Source organism: Zonotrichia albicollis, chromosome 4, assembly GCF_047830755.1.
Source record: "Zonotrichia albicollis isolate bZonAlb1 chromosome 4, bZonAlb1.hap1, whole genome shotgun sequence".
Taxonomy (NCBI): Eukaryota; Metazoa; Chordata; class Aves; order Passeriformes; family Passerellidae; genus Zonotrichia; species Zonotrichia albicollis.
The window spans coordinates 51,848,658-51,866,083 of NC_133822.1; the positions used below are offsets into that span (position 1 = coordinate 51,848,658).

At 41.9% G+C, this 17,426-nt stretch overlaps 1 protein-coding gene across 2 annotated transcripts in view; it reads left to right on the forward strand.

Moving 5' to 3' along the window:
• The window catches only part of PPM1H (protein phosphatase, Mg2+/Mn2+ dependent 1H), a 130,767-nt gene that overhangs the window by 93,898 nt on the left and 19,443 nt on the right, over positions 1–17,426 (forward strand). For both annotated transcript variants that reach the window (XM_005480554.4, XM_074539806.1), the window contains exons 6-7: positions 3,009–3,127; positions 16,229–16,292. In XM_005480554.4, coding sequence (XP_005480611.1) covers positions 3,009–3,127; positions 16,229–16,292 — 183 coding nt within the window. The remainder of the gene's footprint in view (positions 1–3,008; positions 3,128–16,228; positions 16,293–17,426) is intronic.

A 17,426-nucleotide genomic window follows, 5' to 3' on the forward strand; every position in this document is an offset into this window, starting at 1 on the left:
AATGTTGTCTGAAAATACCTCATAAGGATAGAGGAAGTGTTTGGTAGCCACACTATTTGTTAAATTTCAGGTTCTCTGAGTGGTGTTTCTGATCTGAGGTTCCTGCAAATTGAGACTAAACAAAATAAAAAATGGAAGATACATTGTGTCATCAAAGGTGAAATTCTGGTAGTTAGTTCACTTATCTTTTTTTTTTGTTGTTTGATCACTTGAGGGGATTTCATGGTTCTGCATGTCTATCTGTTTGAAAGTTCTGTAGATTTTTAAAGTGTTGCTTTTTGTTTATTTTCTGGTTCTGCTGCCCAGCATGGTTTTCTTGGGGTGGGGAGAAGAGCCCTGCCTTGTACATGGAGAACAGTTCTCAACAAACCCAACTGGAAGTTGCAGCTGAGTTTTGTAGTAGAACATTCTTCTCTCTGTAGAATTACCAGTGAAGCATCAAAATTGACAGCTTAAAAATGGTAAAAAATATGGAAAATTAAATAAATAAAGCAAAGCACAACAAAAATCCCCATTTCTTCACATAAGAATTCAGATCTCAGACACCAGAAGCTTCCAAATTGCTCTTTTCCCTCTGTTTCACTGACGCCAAAAATATTAGAATCAAGTTAAGATCCATGGATTGTAAATCAAGCATTGAGGCTTGGCTGCGGAAGAGAAGTCTTATTTGAACATTAGCAGTCCACTGGTAACTGTGCCAGCTTTATTAATCTTATTTCAGTTATGACCTCAGACTTTCCATCTGAGTAAATCTTTATGCAATGCAGTCTCTCCTGGTTGCTTTACCTTTTCATTAAAGAAAATTCTTGGTTTTAAGTGAAAAAAGGAAAAAAGCCTGTAATGTTTTTCTTCTGAACCTCTTATTCAGACTAGTAATCTCACAATCTGAAGGTTAGATAACTTCATTTTGATATCAGGTGTGATTGTTTTTTTAAGTATGACCTTGTTTTTTAGGCAGGTGACAGTATTTAGCTGGTAGTAGTTTGTAATGTTTTAATCAAGATAAGCTGTGCATTTTTAAAAGCAAACCGAATTTCACTTTGAATGCAGACTGACTTCATTGTTTACAATATCATAGAGCAGAAGAAATTTTAAATATACCAAAACCAATCCAGCTCTTTGTTATCATACAAAGAAAAAATATTGTTCATATTATGCGATGCATCAAACCATTACAAATCTTCCATCTTTTTTGCAACTGGAATGAAAATAAATAAAATAAAAAAAGCTTACGTGTACTTTTAAATGAAGAATTTCATTTTTCATACTTCCAGAGTTCTGGAAGTATGAAAAGTCTCATGTGGACTAATACTGCTGAACCTCTCAAAACTCACTAGTGCTTCTCAATTATTTCTGTAATGAGAAGAGGGATCCAATTAGAGGGCCCTTGACAACAATGTTTGGGTGTAGAAGGGGACCTTGGCTGACTGTAGACTCAAGGAAAAAAATATAATTCCCTTAACTGTACACAGAGAGAATTTGATGGAGTTCCTGTTCCAGGAAGGGATCGTGATGTCAAGATCACTTGTGTGCTTGAAAGCCACCTCTTGAAAGCAGAATCCAATCTTGCTGGCTACACACAGCAACTTTCCTCAGTCCTGTTCCAACCAAGCTTGAGGTGTTTTCTGGAACAATGTCTGGTGATGGGAACAGGGACAAGCTGATAGAAAGTTAGCGTTGTGATGTGCTGAGCCTGATAGAGGTCCTATTAAATTGAGTGGGAGTAGGCTCAACTCTTAAATCCAGGAAATATTTTATTGTGAACTATCTGCATGACAGATGCCAGGTAGATCAATAAGGGCTTCCAGTGCTTCCTGCTGTTTACCTTTGATGAGCACTAGATTTATGACATATATACAAACTAAACCCCAGCTCATTTCATCTCCCTTGATGGCAGCTGCTGCTGAAGATAAGACAGGCCTTATTGCCTTAACAGGCTGGATAAGGAAAAAGAGTTATCTGCAAAAAGGTTAAGAAATGCAACTTTTTTTCAGTTCCCTAGCCAATTTGACTGTGTCTTTCATAAGAGCTCTCTCACAATGCAGTTTTGTGGAGGAAGAGAGAAAGGCTTGTTTATTTCAGTATTAAAGAAAAAGGAGTGAGATTTATTTCAGAAAGAAGAAATAGAGTATGTTTAGGATTAAACTATCATGTCAAGTGATCTGTCTATAAATTCAATCCAAAAATTTACATGGTGGACAAAGAACCTCATGATGCTCTCGACTATGGTCAGCTTTGGAGAGCATGAGTCAAAGGCACAACTCTGGCAAAGAGGCCTCCCAACATCTGCAGAGCAGTGCAACACAAAGGACATGAGCAGCATTTGAGCATTAAAACCATCAAAGGCCTTAGTTGCAGTTGTGACACAAAACTGCTGCTGCTTTTCTTGAAGTCTGTTTTGGATGAAGGATGTAGTTTTTCTAAAACAAGAAAATAAGCTGCTTTGTAGCTTGTGTTTATTTGCAGTGCCGTGTGATGGGGTGCATTTTTCTCAAGGTGGTGACAGTTAAAATGTGATAGCAATGTTGGTTTTCTGTGTTGTTGGCATAGCTGAACTGCGAGTCAAAAATCTTGAGCTTCACTGCACAATCACCCCTTCAAGTCTCTCCATGGCTTTGTATTTGATCATTCCTTTCTCTCTTGTTGACTTACAAAAGGGCATATGTTCTGTTTCACAAAGCTCTGCAGTCTCCTTCAGGGTCAATGGATGAAGTGTAGTTTAGAGAGCCCAAATCTTGAGGAGTAGGGAGAAGAAATAAAGGATTTTGAGGGCAAGACAAATTCTAAAGCTGCATAAGGCTGCTGCTGGATATCAGGCAGGGGCAGAAATGGTGTATGTGCATTGTTTGCTGAAATGGAGCACATCATTGTCCTTATTTAAAAAGAAGGGTAGAATAGTGGGTGGAATTTGTGTGGGAAGGGACCAGGAAGGGATGGTAATACTAGCTCATTAAAAATAGATGATGTCTTGCTTTATGTGGTATCTGTGGTTTGATTTCTGCCCACAGGCTTACATGCAGCCTCACTTGCTGGGAAATGAATTCACACATCTAGAGTTTCCACGGAGGGTGCAGCGCAAGGAGGTTGGAAAGAGGATGCTGTACCGTGACTTCAACATGACTGGCTGGTAAGAACATGTCCTCCTCAGCATGGGGCCAGCCTTCTCCCTCGGCCAATGCCTACTTTGTACCTATCTTTGATTAGTGTAAACTGCAGCAAACATAGAGGTGTACCCCTGCATACTAAAAGAAAAGGCATTTCCTTCTTTCAGGTGTACCTTTCGTCTAGAAGGTAATGTTTTAAAGAAGTGGACCTCCCTCCAGAGAGTTCATTGTAGTGTGGGAGCACTACAAAGCAGAGAAAGCATATAAAGGCAAAGATGTGCCAGGGGATCTTTCTGAAAGCAAAACAATTTTCCTATCTTGGACATACTTTTTTATAAATTCTGGATGGGCGGGTAAGACGTTTGTCTTTTAAACCAAGACGTTGGGCCATCATGCCTTACATGCTGAGGAAAGCTTGCAGAAGGGAGGAGCTTCCTCCCTACTGCACTGCAGCTGGCCCTTGGTTTGGATATCCCTTGAGGAATTGTTTAAGACAGGGTCCTATCTGAACACAACCAGCCTAAAATGAAAATGCTTGAATGAACAGCATGGACTGAAAGAAGTGAAGACAGAAAGAAGGACGTGGGGTTTTTTGTTCCTGGCTAAATGTCTTCATTGTTTTTTCTTGGTTCAAGAGACTCCTTGGAGAAGCCCTAATCTTTGCTGTTGTGAGTTCTGTGCATGACCTATAAAAGCCCAATATATGCAAATGGTCTTCATTTCCATGACATTTGTGTTTTCGTGTCAGTAGTACATGTCTTTTCAGGCAGAAAAAGAACAAAGGGGTTAAAAAGAAAGCCTATTTTAGATTTGGAAGTCTGGATGCTCACATACAAGTACAGCTCTACATAACTTTTGCTTTGTTCCATGCTTTATGGACCATAAATATAATTATGTTTTAATGGTAGAATAATGATCTAAGTTTAATATAATCTGAAGTGCTTGTGCAGAACATGTAAATCTGAGAATAACCATCATTGTCTGTCATCTTGAACAGCTGCTAGTAGAATATGCAGTTTCACCCTGAGAATGATGACTTCACATTTTAAAAAGGCTACAGGCATGAGCAAAAGAATAGGAACAGGATGAGAACATTGGATCAACTGAGGACTTAGACAGCAAAACATTTGGAAGATCATGAGACATACTCCCAATTTCTGCAGAAGGAGGGTTTTTTTGTTAAGCTCCCGGATGTCTCTGGAGACACCAATAAAGAATGGTTTCATGTAGACTTCCAAAAGCTCTTTTTCAAGATGTGACATGCCAGTTGGGAGGAAAAACATGTAGGGGAGAGCTACAGAAGTATCATAGGCCAGGAACTTCCTGAGAAGAGGGCAAGAACAGATTTCTGTCATCATGTCTGGAAAGCAAAGAGGGTTTCTTCAGGTTCATGGGAGTTGTTTTGCATTTCCCTGGTTGGTTAGTGGTCTGGAAAGGAAATGAGGTTGGAATGGTTGAAGTTGCAGCACTGGCAGGTGACACTGCAGCTCTTTTCCTATTAAACAAGAATGACCATGAGGTACTGCAAAGAATTAAGTGATTAATGCAAATGGGCATCATAGTGATCAAATTCAGTATTGAAAAATACAAAGTAAAGCATGAAGAGGGAAAAAAACCTATTTATGCACACTAGAGGTTCCAAATTGAAAATTCAAAAAACTCAGTGGAAGTTTTGCTTACCACAGTATTTTTTTCCAGCCCAAATCACCAGCAGAATGTTGAGATTCATACAGCAATAGACAGTTTAAAAGTTAAGTGAAGAGGTAATTCTGTATATTTCTACCTCACTTGAGAATGTGTGCATAATGCTTTACCTTATCCAAAATGGTCATTATATAGTTTATACTGTTTGGCTTTAGAAAAAGGAACAGAAATTCTAAATGTAGAATAATGAGTGAAGTAGAAGAGCTTTGGTAAGTCAGACTGGCAGATTTGATCCAATGTGTTGCTTTTCAATACTGATTTGTGAACTCTCTTAGCTCTAACATATAGCAGGGAGGAGAAAAAAGTTATTTTCCATTTGATTTTTCTGAATTTCCTGAAATCTAGGACACACATTGATCTAGTTAGAGATTCTAATATGGTCAATGCAAAAATTGTCACCAGTTCAGTACAAATATGCTTAGCTGTAAGCAGTTATTCTGGAATAAATGCTTGAACTGCGACTTGAAAATTCAAGGCTGAATTCACCACAGTATTGTCCCAGAAAAAGGTGGCCTGTGCCAAGCAGAAGCATGTGGAGACTGTGGTGAGGCTACCTCTCCCTGCTGTTTCCTTTGACTTCTGGATGGAAGTGAAAAATGGGGCCTACATTTTTGTCCTAATAAAAGAATTGGAATCTTTCAGCTGCTCCATATTGCACAACTAGTGCATCAATTACCTCTTTGTTTGGTTGCCTCGGGACAATAAAATGATGAAGAAATTGCTCTATTGCCATACATTTGTATAAAACAGAGCCCTTCTAAATAAGGATCCATTTCTTTTTGCAAGGTTTCACCCAAGGTGTTTGTTATCCATTGGATTGTGTGCAGTGAACCCCTAGGCAGAGGAGAAGCAATCTGTTTCTATTTATGTAAAAGTCTGGGTCAATTTTAGTCGCTGTGATTGTGGACAAGACATTAGATTTCCAGTTTGGTGGGCCCTCAGAGGTGATGGTTTGAGGTGGCAGAGGTGTCTTAGTGGCTGTTTTCCACTTCAACGATTTTGCTTCTATTTTCTTCCCTTTCTTATTCCTGGATTCAACTGATGCATCAGGACACAGTGGCCGAGGACATGTCTGTTTTGCATTTGTTTCTAAGGACACTATCTATCATGGAGAATAAATTAGCATATATATTCCTTTTCTAGAAAACGTCAGATGGTGCTTTGGCCAGCCAGAGCTTGATACACTAAAATGCTGCTGAACTTTTATCACATACAATGCAGATGATCAATTGTGTGAATTGTTTTTTGGTCACTAACCTCATTGTGTGTTGACATTTGCACATGCATGTAGAGAGGTGCAGGTGATATTAGGAAGAAAAAGCGACTCTTAAACTTAATTACTTAATCCTTTAGTGAGAAAATGTAGAACACTCTCTGCTTTGATGTTTCCTCGGGAAACTAAACTGTTTTAGTTTACAATTCAGTATAATTTTTGTGTTTTCTATTAGAAGCTGTATGACTTTTTTTTCCTCATTTTTATCCTTCTCCTTTGCTCCAGAGCTTTTCAGATTCTCAACAATGGCTTGGCTTGCCCAGCTTGTTTGGATTACAAACGATTATTGTCTTTGGGTCTGTTATAATGTATTTGGCCCTTTATTTTTTCTTTCTTTCTTTTTATATTTTTTTTTTCTTTTTCATGTGAAGTTTCCACACTGGCTTTGTCTCCACAGCCCACAGTGGTAGTACAGCTGCCAAGTTTCCCCACAGCATTAGGACAACCACTGATCCAGCAATGTGTGCTGCATCACTAGCCCAGGCTGCCTGCAACTGCTTTGAGACCAGCCTTTCCCTTCCCGCTCCAGCTCGCCTACCCCGGCTCCTTTCTTTGCAGTGGCAATTGCAATGAGAAATCATGCTGTATTAAATGTATGTAAAATAAATCCCACACTGCTGGGAGCTGACCATGAGCTGCCCTCCCTGCACCCTTGACCTATGTGCGTTGTGGTTGAACAACGATTGCAAAACGTGCAGTGTAGCTGGCAAGGCATCTTAAGAGCAGTGTGTCCTGCTGAACAAGCTTTCAAGCTGTCTTGAGCCATATTTGCTGGCAGATATCTGTGTTACTGACAGTGTTTCACAGCTGGGTCTCTGGACTGGAATTTCCAAGCCCATGCCTTGCAGAGGTTAGACTTGTATTGGAGAGAGGTGTCCTGGTGGCTTTCACAAGTCCTGGCAATAGAAGCATCAGGAAAGACTCAGAGGCCATGTAAGAAGAGACTGGTCAGTGCTAAAAAGTGGGGTGAGTAACCTGAAGTGGAAATGGAGGGAGGAGGGAAACAGCAGGCGTGGTGACAGCTGTTCCTTTAAAGGACTGCACAGAATTAGTGCTCTCTGTCTCTGGCTTTTATTTAAAGCTAAGACACAGTTGGTCAAATTTCCTTCATGTGTACATCCAGTGTGAACAGTTTGGAGGTATTTTGCTTTGACTATATCCTAGAACCTTCAGAAACTTGGATTTCTGACTGGCTGTGTGCTTCACTGTGGCTCCTTCCAGAGTTCCCCTCCCAGCCTTCTGTGGGGCTGGAGGAGCCATACAGCACTGTGCTTAACCAAAGGCATCCAGAAGGCACTACCAGTTGGCATCAACTTCAGTGGTTGCAAAATTAATTTTTTGCTCCTCCTTGGAACAGAAACAGTGGCTTTACTGCTGTTTGTATTGAAGTGCAGTTCTTTAAAGGCTTGTATCCAGATCACAGCTTCAGCTATTTGACTTGATTTTAGGATGGCAAAAGAGACCTAGATAACAAGTACGGTTTTTGACCTACTTGTTGGTTGCTTCCTTTGCCCTCCAGGAGAGGCAGAGCTGAGCAGCACAGCTGAGCTACACCCCATCAGAAATGGTTTGAGGCAGTGTAGTGCCCACCACACACCATGGGCTGAAGCCAAGGTGGCAGCGAGCCGGGGAATTGGGCACAGTCTCTGAGCGTGCTGTCTTTGCTGCAGCAGGGGAGCCCTTGCCAGCTCCGTGTCCGTGTGTCTGGTGAGGGAGTGCGGTGGCACATGGGGTCAGCCCCGAGGGTCAGACCGTGCTGGGGAATCGCCTGCCCGCATGATTTATTCCAAAGCAGGGAGGCTGGTGCCCTGAGGCAAGCACTAAGCAAAACCTATTTTATTCTAGAGTCAATATTGTCCACTGCCTGGAAAGCTGCCAGCCTGCTCTGCACTCGCCCTTTTCTTTCCAACAGGGAATGTCTTTCAGCCTCTAAGCATCTGATTAAAAAAGCAACTTCACTTTTCAAGACGTTTTATTTTGTTTGGGATGGATGCCTTTCGCTTTCATTGTGCAGCCCGCCTTGCCGTCTGCGGTTCAGACTCCAGCTCACAAAAACCAGGCTCTCATTAATCACTTATTGGGGATCCAGAATACCCGGTGAGAGCCAATGTACATGTTTTGCTTGGTAATGTGTGAGCTGATTTGAACAAATATTGCCAATGTGGCCGCTATCTTACTCTTTATTGCTGGGCTCAATGTCCTTTGACAGCACATTCAGGTAGCCTGCCCAAGGAGTGCCTGAGCAGATTGAGAAATGCCACAAAAATGCTTTATAGAGCTGGCACCTGTGCTGTACCCTCCTTTAATATAAATTGATTTATTGAATCAAGCACAGAAGCCCTGCTACAGAAACCTCAGGCTATAGTCTCTAGAGAACCACCTAATAAAACAGCCCCAACTGACACTCCTCATTAGCTTTTCCACCGATCCCAAGGCAGCATTTAAAGTGACAGTGTCCCTCTTTTTGGCCTGAATTTATCTGCTGGCTAATGCCTGTGGGTCTAATTAGCTTAGCATTATTAGTCTTATTCAGATAAGCTGCATTTCCTAACAGCTTGATTCCAACTTGTAAGAAGTAATTGGAAGTCTGCAAACCCTGTGCTCTAACCTGCTTCATTGCGCCTTTTAGCCAAAATCATGTAATTTACAAAAAGTCATCCTTTCCCCTGTTTTTTTTTAATTGAGCTTTTTTGTCTAGTGAAACATTCTACATTTCTTCTGCTGAAAACCTGGCTGTATTGTTGTGTTTGAGACCTCAGCTGTATCCTTTGTACAATCGCCAGGGAGAGATCAAATTTTAATTTCATAATTACTTCATGAGAGAGCAACCTTTTCCCCAGTCATGCCTGGTATTAATTTCCTTCCAGCAACTTACATTTTCATAATTTAATGATTATGGGGCACCTTTGCAGCACTGGGCCATTCTGGAGGGGAGAGAGAGGATATAATTTTTGCAGCAGAAAGCATTGTCGGCAGTCACCTGCCCAGCTTTCTGTGTGTGTGCTTTTGTCTCTCGCTGCAAGGCAGCGGGGAGCAGGAGGGGACGTGCCTCCTTGGTGCACACAGCTAGAGCAGCTTGCTGGGCTGTGCCTGGGTGTCTGGGGCACAGCTCTGCAATGATGAATGGCTGTTTGCAATGTGCATGTTATGCATCTTTTCAGGATCTGCAGCCCTCACTGCAGGAGCAGCAGGAGGTGAGAGCTGACCTGCTGTGTACAGCACGTCTCCTGACGGTGATGAATGGCTCTTTCCCCCAAGTGTGCACATGCCACAGCAGCTGAGCCAGAGTCTTTGGGGCGGGAGGAAGCAGAAACAGGAAAGTAATACTGCTGCAACAAGAGAGAAAGCTTAAGTCTGGAGTAAAGCTCTGTGTAAATGGCCTCTCTGGGGCCAAATGAGAGTGATAAGAATGAGGTTGGTCTGAGTCATGTTCTGCAAGAGCATCTCCTTCTGTGCATCTAAGACCTGTCCCTGCATGGCTGTACACCTCCTCTTGGGCTTTGCCTTGGTGTGGAATTGGGTGCTGCATATGCAAGGGCAAACAAAAGAATCCCAGTCTGTTCTGTCAGAAGGAAACTAAACTGGAATAACATAATCTTCAGTCTGAAAATCCAAGCAAAAACATCCCTTCTTCTTGATAAGGTGAAGTCTCTTTCCACACTCGTGCTTTCTCTGGCTTCCCCATCTGCACAAATTTGACATAACCTCAGCTGGGTCCATAGAAGCTCTCTTTCTTTCCCTCATTACCAAAGATTGATTTATGGCTCTGCTTCTGGCTGAGAGGAAGCCCCTTGCTGCTTGGAGGAGTTGCCAACACTGCTGTGGAATGGTGAGGTCTCTGCTTGCTGTGTCTCACTGCCTCCTCCATCCTGCACTGCAGAGATCTTTCCCAGAAGAATTTATTTTGCGATTCTTCCTCAACCTCAACCTCCTTTGCATCCAGAGAATCCCAGCTAACAAGTATGGAGCAGGCACTTGAGTTTAACATGCAGCCTTTCTCCCATCTGCCTCACAACAAGCTTTTAACAAATACAGCAAAATACCAATTTACAAATAGTTTTTCTGTCCATCACAGTGCACTGCAGTGCACTCAGCCCACAGAGTGTTAACAGAGTGTTAACACTCAGACCACTTCCCTTACCCCTCCATCTCCAGAGTAAATTGCTGACAAACCTTCCTGTTTGTCTTTTAAGAGTAGAAGAAATTAAATAAATTTTAATAAGTGCTCAAGGCAGCAAATTCACTGGGGGCAGAAAAGAAAGGCTTGGCCTGCTGAGGCTATTGCAGAAGATGAACCTGTTTGATGTGCAGCTGCACCATCTGAACAGAGGTTTCGTCACTCAGTAGTGAAAGCTCAACAGGTCACAAGTAGTGAATGAAAGTGATAGCAATATTCTTTCTCTGTCCCTTCCAGCTTCTCCTTTTAAATACCTTCATTACATTTTCTTCCTGATTTATCTTTTTTTGGGCAAGGACCTCTCTAAACACTTGAGATGCTTGACAGTCCTGTCCCTGACTTTTCTTCTAACATTTTCTTTAATGCTCCAATAGAGGTGAATGGACTAAAAAGTCAGCCACACTCCAGGAAGTGCCTGAAAATTTTCTGATGCATATCTTTAAACTGGGCTGAGCAAAATGGATAGTTTGCTTTGCTTAGGAATTATTTCCACAGGAATATGTGGTGCTGGTGCTCTCTGAAGTGCAGACTTTGTCTTAGGACTGTACACAGCAGTGAAGGCTCCCTCAAGGTCCAAGGCTCATGTATTAGTCTGATTAGATCAAGCCAGAGATCATAGATGTATACAAGTCATGCTGAGAGACTTTATTTTTTTTAATTTGTAGATTGGTAGACAGAATTGGGATTTGCAAAATGAAGCATTATACACTTTCAGATTCATAAGAAGGTGTTTCTGAATTTTCTGTGAATAATGAGTGTTTTAAAACTTGTATGTTTTCCTCTTCATTTGAAAGAAGGCCTGTGAGAGTATCTTGGTTAAGGTAGATCTTTCCCTAAAAACTTTTATGCCCATGTGCATGTGCATCAGTCTTTCATTTGGCTTTGCCATCATCTTTTCTCTTAACAAACATTGCTATAGTTTGTGTGCCTTAATTATCTTTGTTTATTGTAATTTCGTTTCATTAAACTGTGTGTCAGACAAGCAATAGGGGAAAAATACTGAGACACTGAACATTAGAGCTAACCTGTCTAGAGGGTACTTAGTATCAGACAGTGCTGTCTGGACTTTGAGATCCTGACTCTGCAGAAGCACAAGTGTAAGGACATTTTTTAAGATTATGGCTGAGTTGAGTCATAAATGGTACAATTTTCAGTGGCTCTGTGCCTACCCTGTACTACACATCTTCTTGATAGTAAGCATGCACTTACACTGGTTAGATGCTGAACTACACTGCTGTAGTTCAACAGACAGTACAAATGAACAGTTCCTTTTGGACTGGTGGTTTAAGCTCTGTTGCCCAAAGGGTGAACTCCATTCCACTGATTACTTGTGTGGGAGGGGAAAAGAAAGAGTTTCTATCAAGTTTTGTGTTGCTTAAAGATTAAAACATGATTTTGTGTTGGTATGAATAAAGAAAGTTGAGCTTGAGAAGGAGGTTGTTTGGATAGCTGGAGTAGTTTGGTTGTGAGTTGGGCTATTTTGGGTGAGGGGGAGAGTTGAGGCAGGTGGATGGCCCTAGGTTTGGTGGTTTTTAGAGTGGTAGCAAATCAGTGCTAGAAATGCACAAATCTACAAACCTATTTCAGAGATGCCTTTAGCCTCGTACTCAGTGTGAACTAGGACTTTATGAAGCAGTAATACTTTCTCTTGGTTGCTTTCCACAAATAGGTGGATTCTATGCTTCAAGCTAAAACCCTTTGATGATGATTTTCTTTGCTCTTCCTTAGGTTTAATTCTCAGTTTACTATTAGGTGTCATAAGCAGAGATGTGAAACACAAACTTTCTAAAGCCAAGTTCCATGACAAAGCAGAGCACAGAGTCTGGATTCCCCTGTTGTGCACAGAACTGAACCTGCCAGGTCAGGGTGGGTTGTGTTTTCAACACCATCTGTTGTGCCTGGGGATGCCAATGCTTCAATATTTTTGTGACCAGTAACCTTACACAGTTTGCCACGAAGGAAAATGGAATGTGGATTTTGGTTTTAGTCATCAACTTCTACTCTTAGGTGAATCTGTATGTGCTTTCAGAAGGCCACTTTTAAGAACAACTTATATGGCAGGAGAACTCATAACACGTGTAAGACATTATTTAGGATTTTGGCTCTGAAATTTGCATATGGGAGATGACTGATTTTTCAAGTTCTAACCCAGAAATAGGCAGGTAATTTTGATAATCTTTTATTTCTAGAGTGTAAAAGCACTAGTCACCCCAGCACTCTTAAGAAACTTCTGTAGATTGTGTTGTGCACTTAGTAGCTCCTGGTTATTTTTTCACCGTGCATTTAGAGCAGATTCCAGTTAGCATATGAGTAACATCATGTCAGTCCTTGTTCTTTTGTTCTGACATCTCTTTTGGCTCCTGGTGCGATTTGGCCCGGTTTTCCAAAATGTTGATCCTGTGTCCAAATGTAACTTTGTGGGTGGTACATATGTCAAGGCCTAGTTCAGTATTTTTGGACAGCAGTAGCATTTCATAATTCTTTTGAAATGAAAAGAAGAAACAAAGTTAACTGAAAAAAATGCAGCTAGATCTAGCTGGGCACGAGCTTGCCTTTTCTACTCCCCACTGCTCCTCCTGTTTTTCCATTTGGAAAAATAGAGGCTTACGTGGCAGAAGCACTTAACAGGCTTTAGGCTCATTCAGAGCTGGAAGCAATAGCATTGCCTTGTCTTTATAACCTTTCTTGTCATGCCCTGGTGACCACCAAAACCTCCTGGGATGTGGACAAGGAAGACAGAGAGAAGGAGAGGGGAGGGTTGCAACACTGTGTTGTTGAAGCAGTGTGCTGGGCTGAATTACACAGAGGGCTGAATAAGGCTGTGCTGGCACTAAAAGAGCCAAACCACCCCCTCAGGTTCTCTGTGTATCTGTGTTTGATATACCTACTGCTATATTATATCTTCATATACAGTAAACAACAATATAAATGCAACTTTATTACATAAAATCAAGAGAAATAGTCCAGAAGGTTGTAGCCTATGTGAAATAAGCCCACATATAAAATGCAGGAGGTTTCACAGGGCAGAAATGAAAATTAACTTCATATCTTCTTTCTGTCTCTCCAGTGCAGTTGCTGAGTTGTTAGCTGAAAAGCTGTGCTTCATGCTTCTCTTGCAGCAAACCACACATTAGTATATTATTAATTCTGTTTCTCTGGCAATGCAGGACTTAGGTGCTTTTCTAGAGTGGCCCACGTTGCTTTTCAGTGTGTCTGTGCTACCTCCACTGCTGTGGTTGCAGTTCTGAGCATTGTTTTTTACGTGATGGCAATTTTTCAGGCAATAGCAACATCAACAGAAAAAACACATTTGAGATGAGCTTGACACTCAAGTTCTAAGCCCGAGAGGTGACAGGCTATGAGTAACCACAAAATAAATCACTGTAGCTCTCTGGGCCTCCCTCAGTTGCCCAGCTTAGTTGCACAGCTTCAGGAGGTCACAGGCTAGCCAGCCGCTCTCCCTAATCTGCTGATGGAACAAGTTAGCTGCAGCCCCTGGAACACAGCCTCCCCCAGTGTCCTTACACTGAGGTGTCACAGTTGAAGGCCTGAGGGACAGTGGTTTTTTAGTGGCTCCCTGAAAGAAGCTGCACTCAGCAGTGGGGAGCATTCTTTGGAAGGACACTGGCCTAAATGACACTTTTTTCCTTTCTTCCTAAAGCACAGTCAGTGTGAGGTGTTGTGCAGGAGAATATAAGGAGGAAGAGGAGAGAGGGGAAAAAGCTTGGTCCCTGCTTTTGTCAGCTTACAGGGCAGTGTAAAGGGGGCTTTGGTCTTAAATAGTTGTGGTTACCTTACAGATAATGCAGTCTGTGTGTAAAGAATGGGCTTGTTTTTTTCTTTTTAAGAGGGAGCTGCAAGTAGTTAAGCCACATCACCTTAGTTTTGTCTGCTGTTTTAACAAATATGTACAACAATGTGAACATCCAGTGGGAATGGTTGTCTTCTCAGGCTTGTGGCTTGATTAGTCATTTGACTGATGCCCACAATGGGCTCAGCTGATACCCATTTTCTTGGTGGCAGAGCACAGCTGGCTCTATGCAAGGCATAGTTCAGACTCCTCAATGATGTTTTCCCAGGTCTTCCAGTACTACAGGTCCAGTTGGAAGCTTTGAAACATGCTCATGACTAGTCAGAAATTGTAAATTTTTTGTTCTACATTCAAACCAGGATATCCACCTTAGTGAGTGGGGCAGAGATATTTGTTGGGAATAAAGGAAAGAACAAGAGCAAAATTAATTACCAACTCCTCCTTCCCAACTGAAGGCTGTTCCAGGTTTTAAACATCAGGGAAGTATTATCATGTTGGCTACTTATAGTAATTTGTGCCTCTTTGTTTGGTTTAAGAGCTAATTTATTTGCCCTCCCCAGGCAGAATTCCATTTGAATGCCTTCACTGTATTGTCTCTTAAAGAGATGGCCAAATATTATGGTTGTATTTTCTAAGATATTCTTGACTACATGAAGGACCCACCACTGTATTTTGGAAACCTCACCTAGTTTCATTTTGGGATTTTATATATAGTAATATTTTTTAGTATGTGAGAGGAGCCCTCCACTACTGTTTCTTCTATGAATTTTGATGGCTTTTCTCTTTCTTCTTGGTCCTTCCTCACCTCCAGAACTCTAATATGATCCCTTTCTGTGATTACTGGGAAACTTAATGGTGGGGCTTAAATGTCTCTGCAATTCTCAGGAAGTTTGAGTCTTGCCTGGGTGATGCAGCATGTACAGCACCGTTTATTGATCCCAGGCCTGTCCCATGTTTTGGTGAAGTGGGGGCAGTTTAATTACAATGTAGGATTTCACCCTTAATTTTTAATTTCCTGCTGGTTTACGTGACAGCCTTAACGTTGCATAAACGCAATCCCATGTGACTCCCTGGAGCTCAGGCAGCCAACCTGGAGTGCTGCAGCAGGGGCTGGCAGGGGATCTGCCCAGCACCTTCCCTCCCCCTCTGGTTTGTGTAACCGGGGTGCTTTTGGTGTCACCCTGAGGGCTTTGGGCTTGGCTGGGCCAGGAGGGAAGCACAACATGCAGAGAAGGGCTGAGGAGGGATGACACTGTGGTAGGAAGGGAAGCATGCCCCTGTGGGGCAACGCACCTTAGTCAAAAAGCTGCAGCACCTGAGCTCAAGCATGTATCATGCAAACCACAGGACTCTACTGCTCATGAGAATGACTGTCGTCTTCTGTTGGTTTTTCTTTTTATTTCTCACTGGCAAAATTGCTGACCTTCTTACCTCATCAGTGTCAGCAGCTGGATATGTAAAAGGTAGAGTACACAGGCATGCGGTGAACAGAATCAGAGCATGAGCATTTACTTCTCTTGTCTCTTGTCTGTGGGAAAGCTGCTGTGAAATGTGAAACCTCTGACAACCTTGACTGTTGCAGTCAAGGTCAAATGAGCACTAAATATCCTAAGACTTCAACACGTGAAGCTTGTCTTGGTTTCTGTGGTCCTGGAGGGTGAGAACAGGATCAGACAGCTGTTTCACACCCATGGGTACATGTCCTGTTATTGCTCACGTTTCACATTAACAGTGCCAATCTAGGCATTGATTGGTTAGTTTCTTGGGTTTGGAGTTGGTTTTGTTTGGGTTTTTTATTTGGTTGGAGTGGGGTTCTTTATGACACTGTGTTATGGTATAGCTGGTACAATATCTGACAATATCTTACCTGATTAGGATGTTATTCCAGTTCACCTCTTTCTTTGCAATCAATAGGAGCAGCCTGGCATGTTAGATATATTTTTATCTTCGCTTTTCCTTTTAGTGAAATGGATAACTATTTACAGAAAACCTTCCTGCAGAAAAAGAAATTTACATCTTGGTTCAAAGACAGAGTCCCTAGGAAAAATAATGATCTTTTTTTTCTCCCCCCATTTTTGAAATCACAGCTGCTTCTTTCAGGGCACTGGGTCACTAATTGACTACAAGCTTCATAAATGTTGTTTGTCCTCCCCCCACAGGGCATACAAAACCATTGAGGAAGATGACTTGAAGTTTCCCCTTATATATGGAGAAGGCAAGAAGGTGGGCATGTTTGCTTTCCTCGGACCAAAGGAAGAAGGAATTCTGTGCTGTTTGCCATTCAGTTTAGCCCATGGCTGTCCAGTGTTTTCCACTCAGTATCTCTTTATTTTATCGTTTTGACAGCTTGGAAGAATATCTTGGTTCTGTCATAAATCAGTCTCATGTCTGGGGGGTAGTGGGGAGAGCTCAACATAGTAATAACCGTTTTACAGCAGTCATTTGTTGTTTCGTTTGCTTTTGTTTTTCTTTCATTGTAAATAGACTACAATGAGAGTGTCGTTAAGTAATTGACTTTAAATGTTCCTGTTTCATTGTAAAATATAGCTAGAACAAAGCAGGGAGATATTTAATAGTGCTCTGAGATGCAAAACTCAAATTTAGGAAGAGGGGGGATCAGGGCAGGATTTGTAAAGTATAACACCTTGACACTAGCTGAAAAAGATAAGGTTATGTGAACTCACTGTTGAATTTTTCTGACGTGTGAAGGCTGATAGTTGAAAGGGAGAAACGCTGTTCTGTTTGTTATGCTTTGTTTTCAGCTCTGTGATTAAGAACAGTGAGATCGTTAGTGTTGGTCCCAGCAAGCTTAGCTGGATGCAGCAGTAGGATCAATATAAGGATGCAGTGGTGTCAGTTTGCTGATATTGGTATGCTTGCTGTGTTTCTTAATAGTGCTCCTCTGCTGCATTGGGTTCTTATCTCAATGCAAAAATAGATGCTTTTCAAAATTAGTCCATGTTTTGAAGGTTCAGACCTGCAGCTTATCTCTGAATTTTGTTAGGTTTATAATTATTTGCAAAATTTTTCATGCACATCTTTTTAATTTACTTTCTTATGGCTCTGTGGAGCCAGGAGTCACTGAGGCAAAATGATTCTGAGTCAGTTGCTCACCATTAGTGATGCTGAGTTCCCTTGCTCAGAAGCTACTGTGGCTGAGCCTGAGTTTGGGGGAAGTAATCTGCAGAGCTCAGAGAGCAGGGTTCCCTGGGAGGCTGAATGGCTGGTCAGTCTTTGGAGCAGATTTAATGAAGGAGAGCCCAGAACCTCTTGGGACACCACTCATGTCACAGAGGAAGGTGCTGGGGGAAGGATGTGGCAGATGTGAGGGAACTGCAGACCTGCTGTAGAGTGACT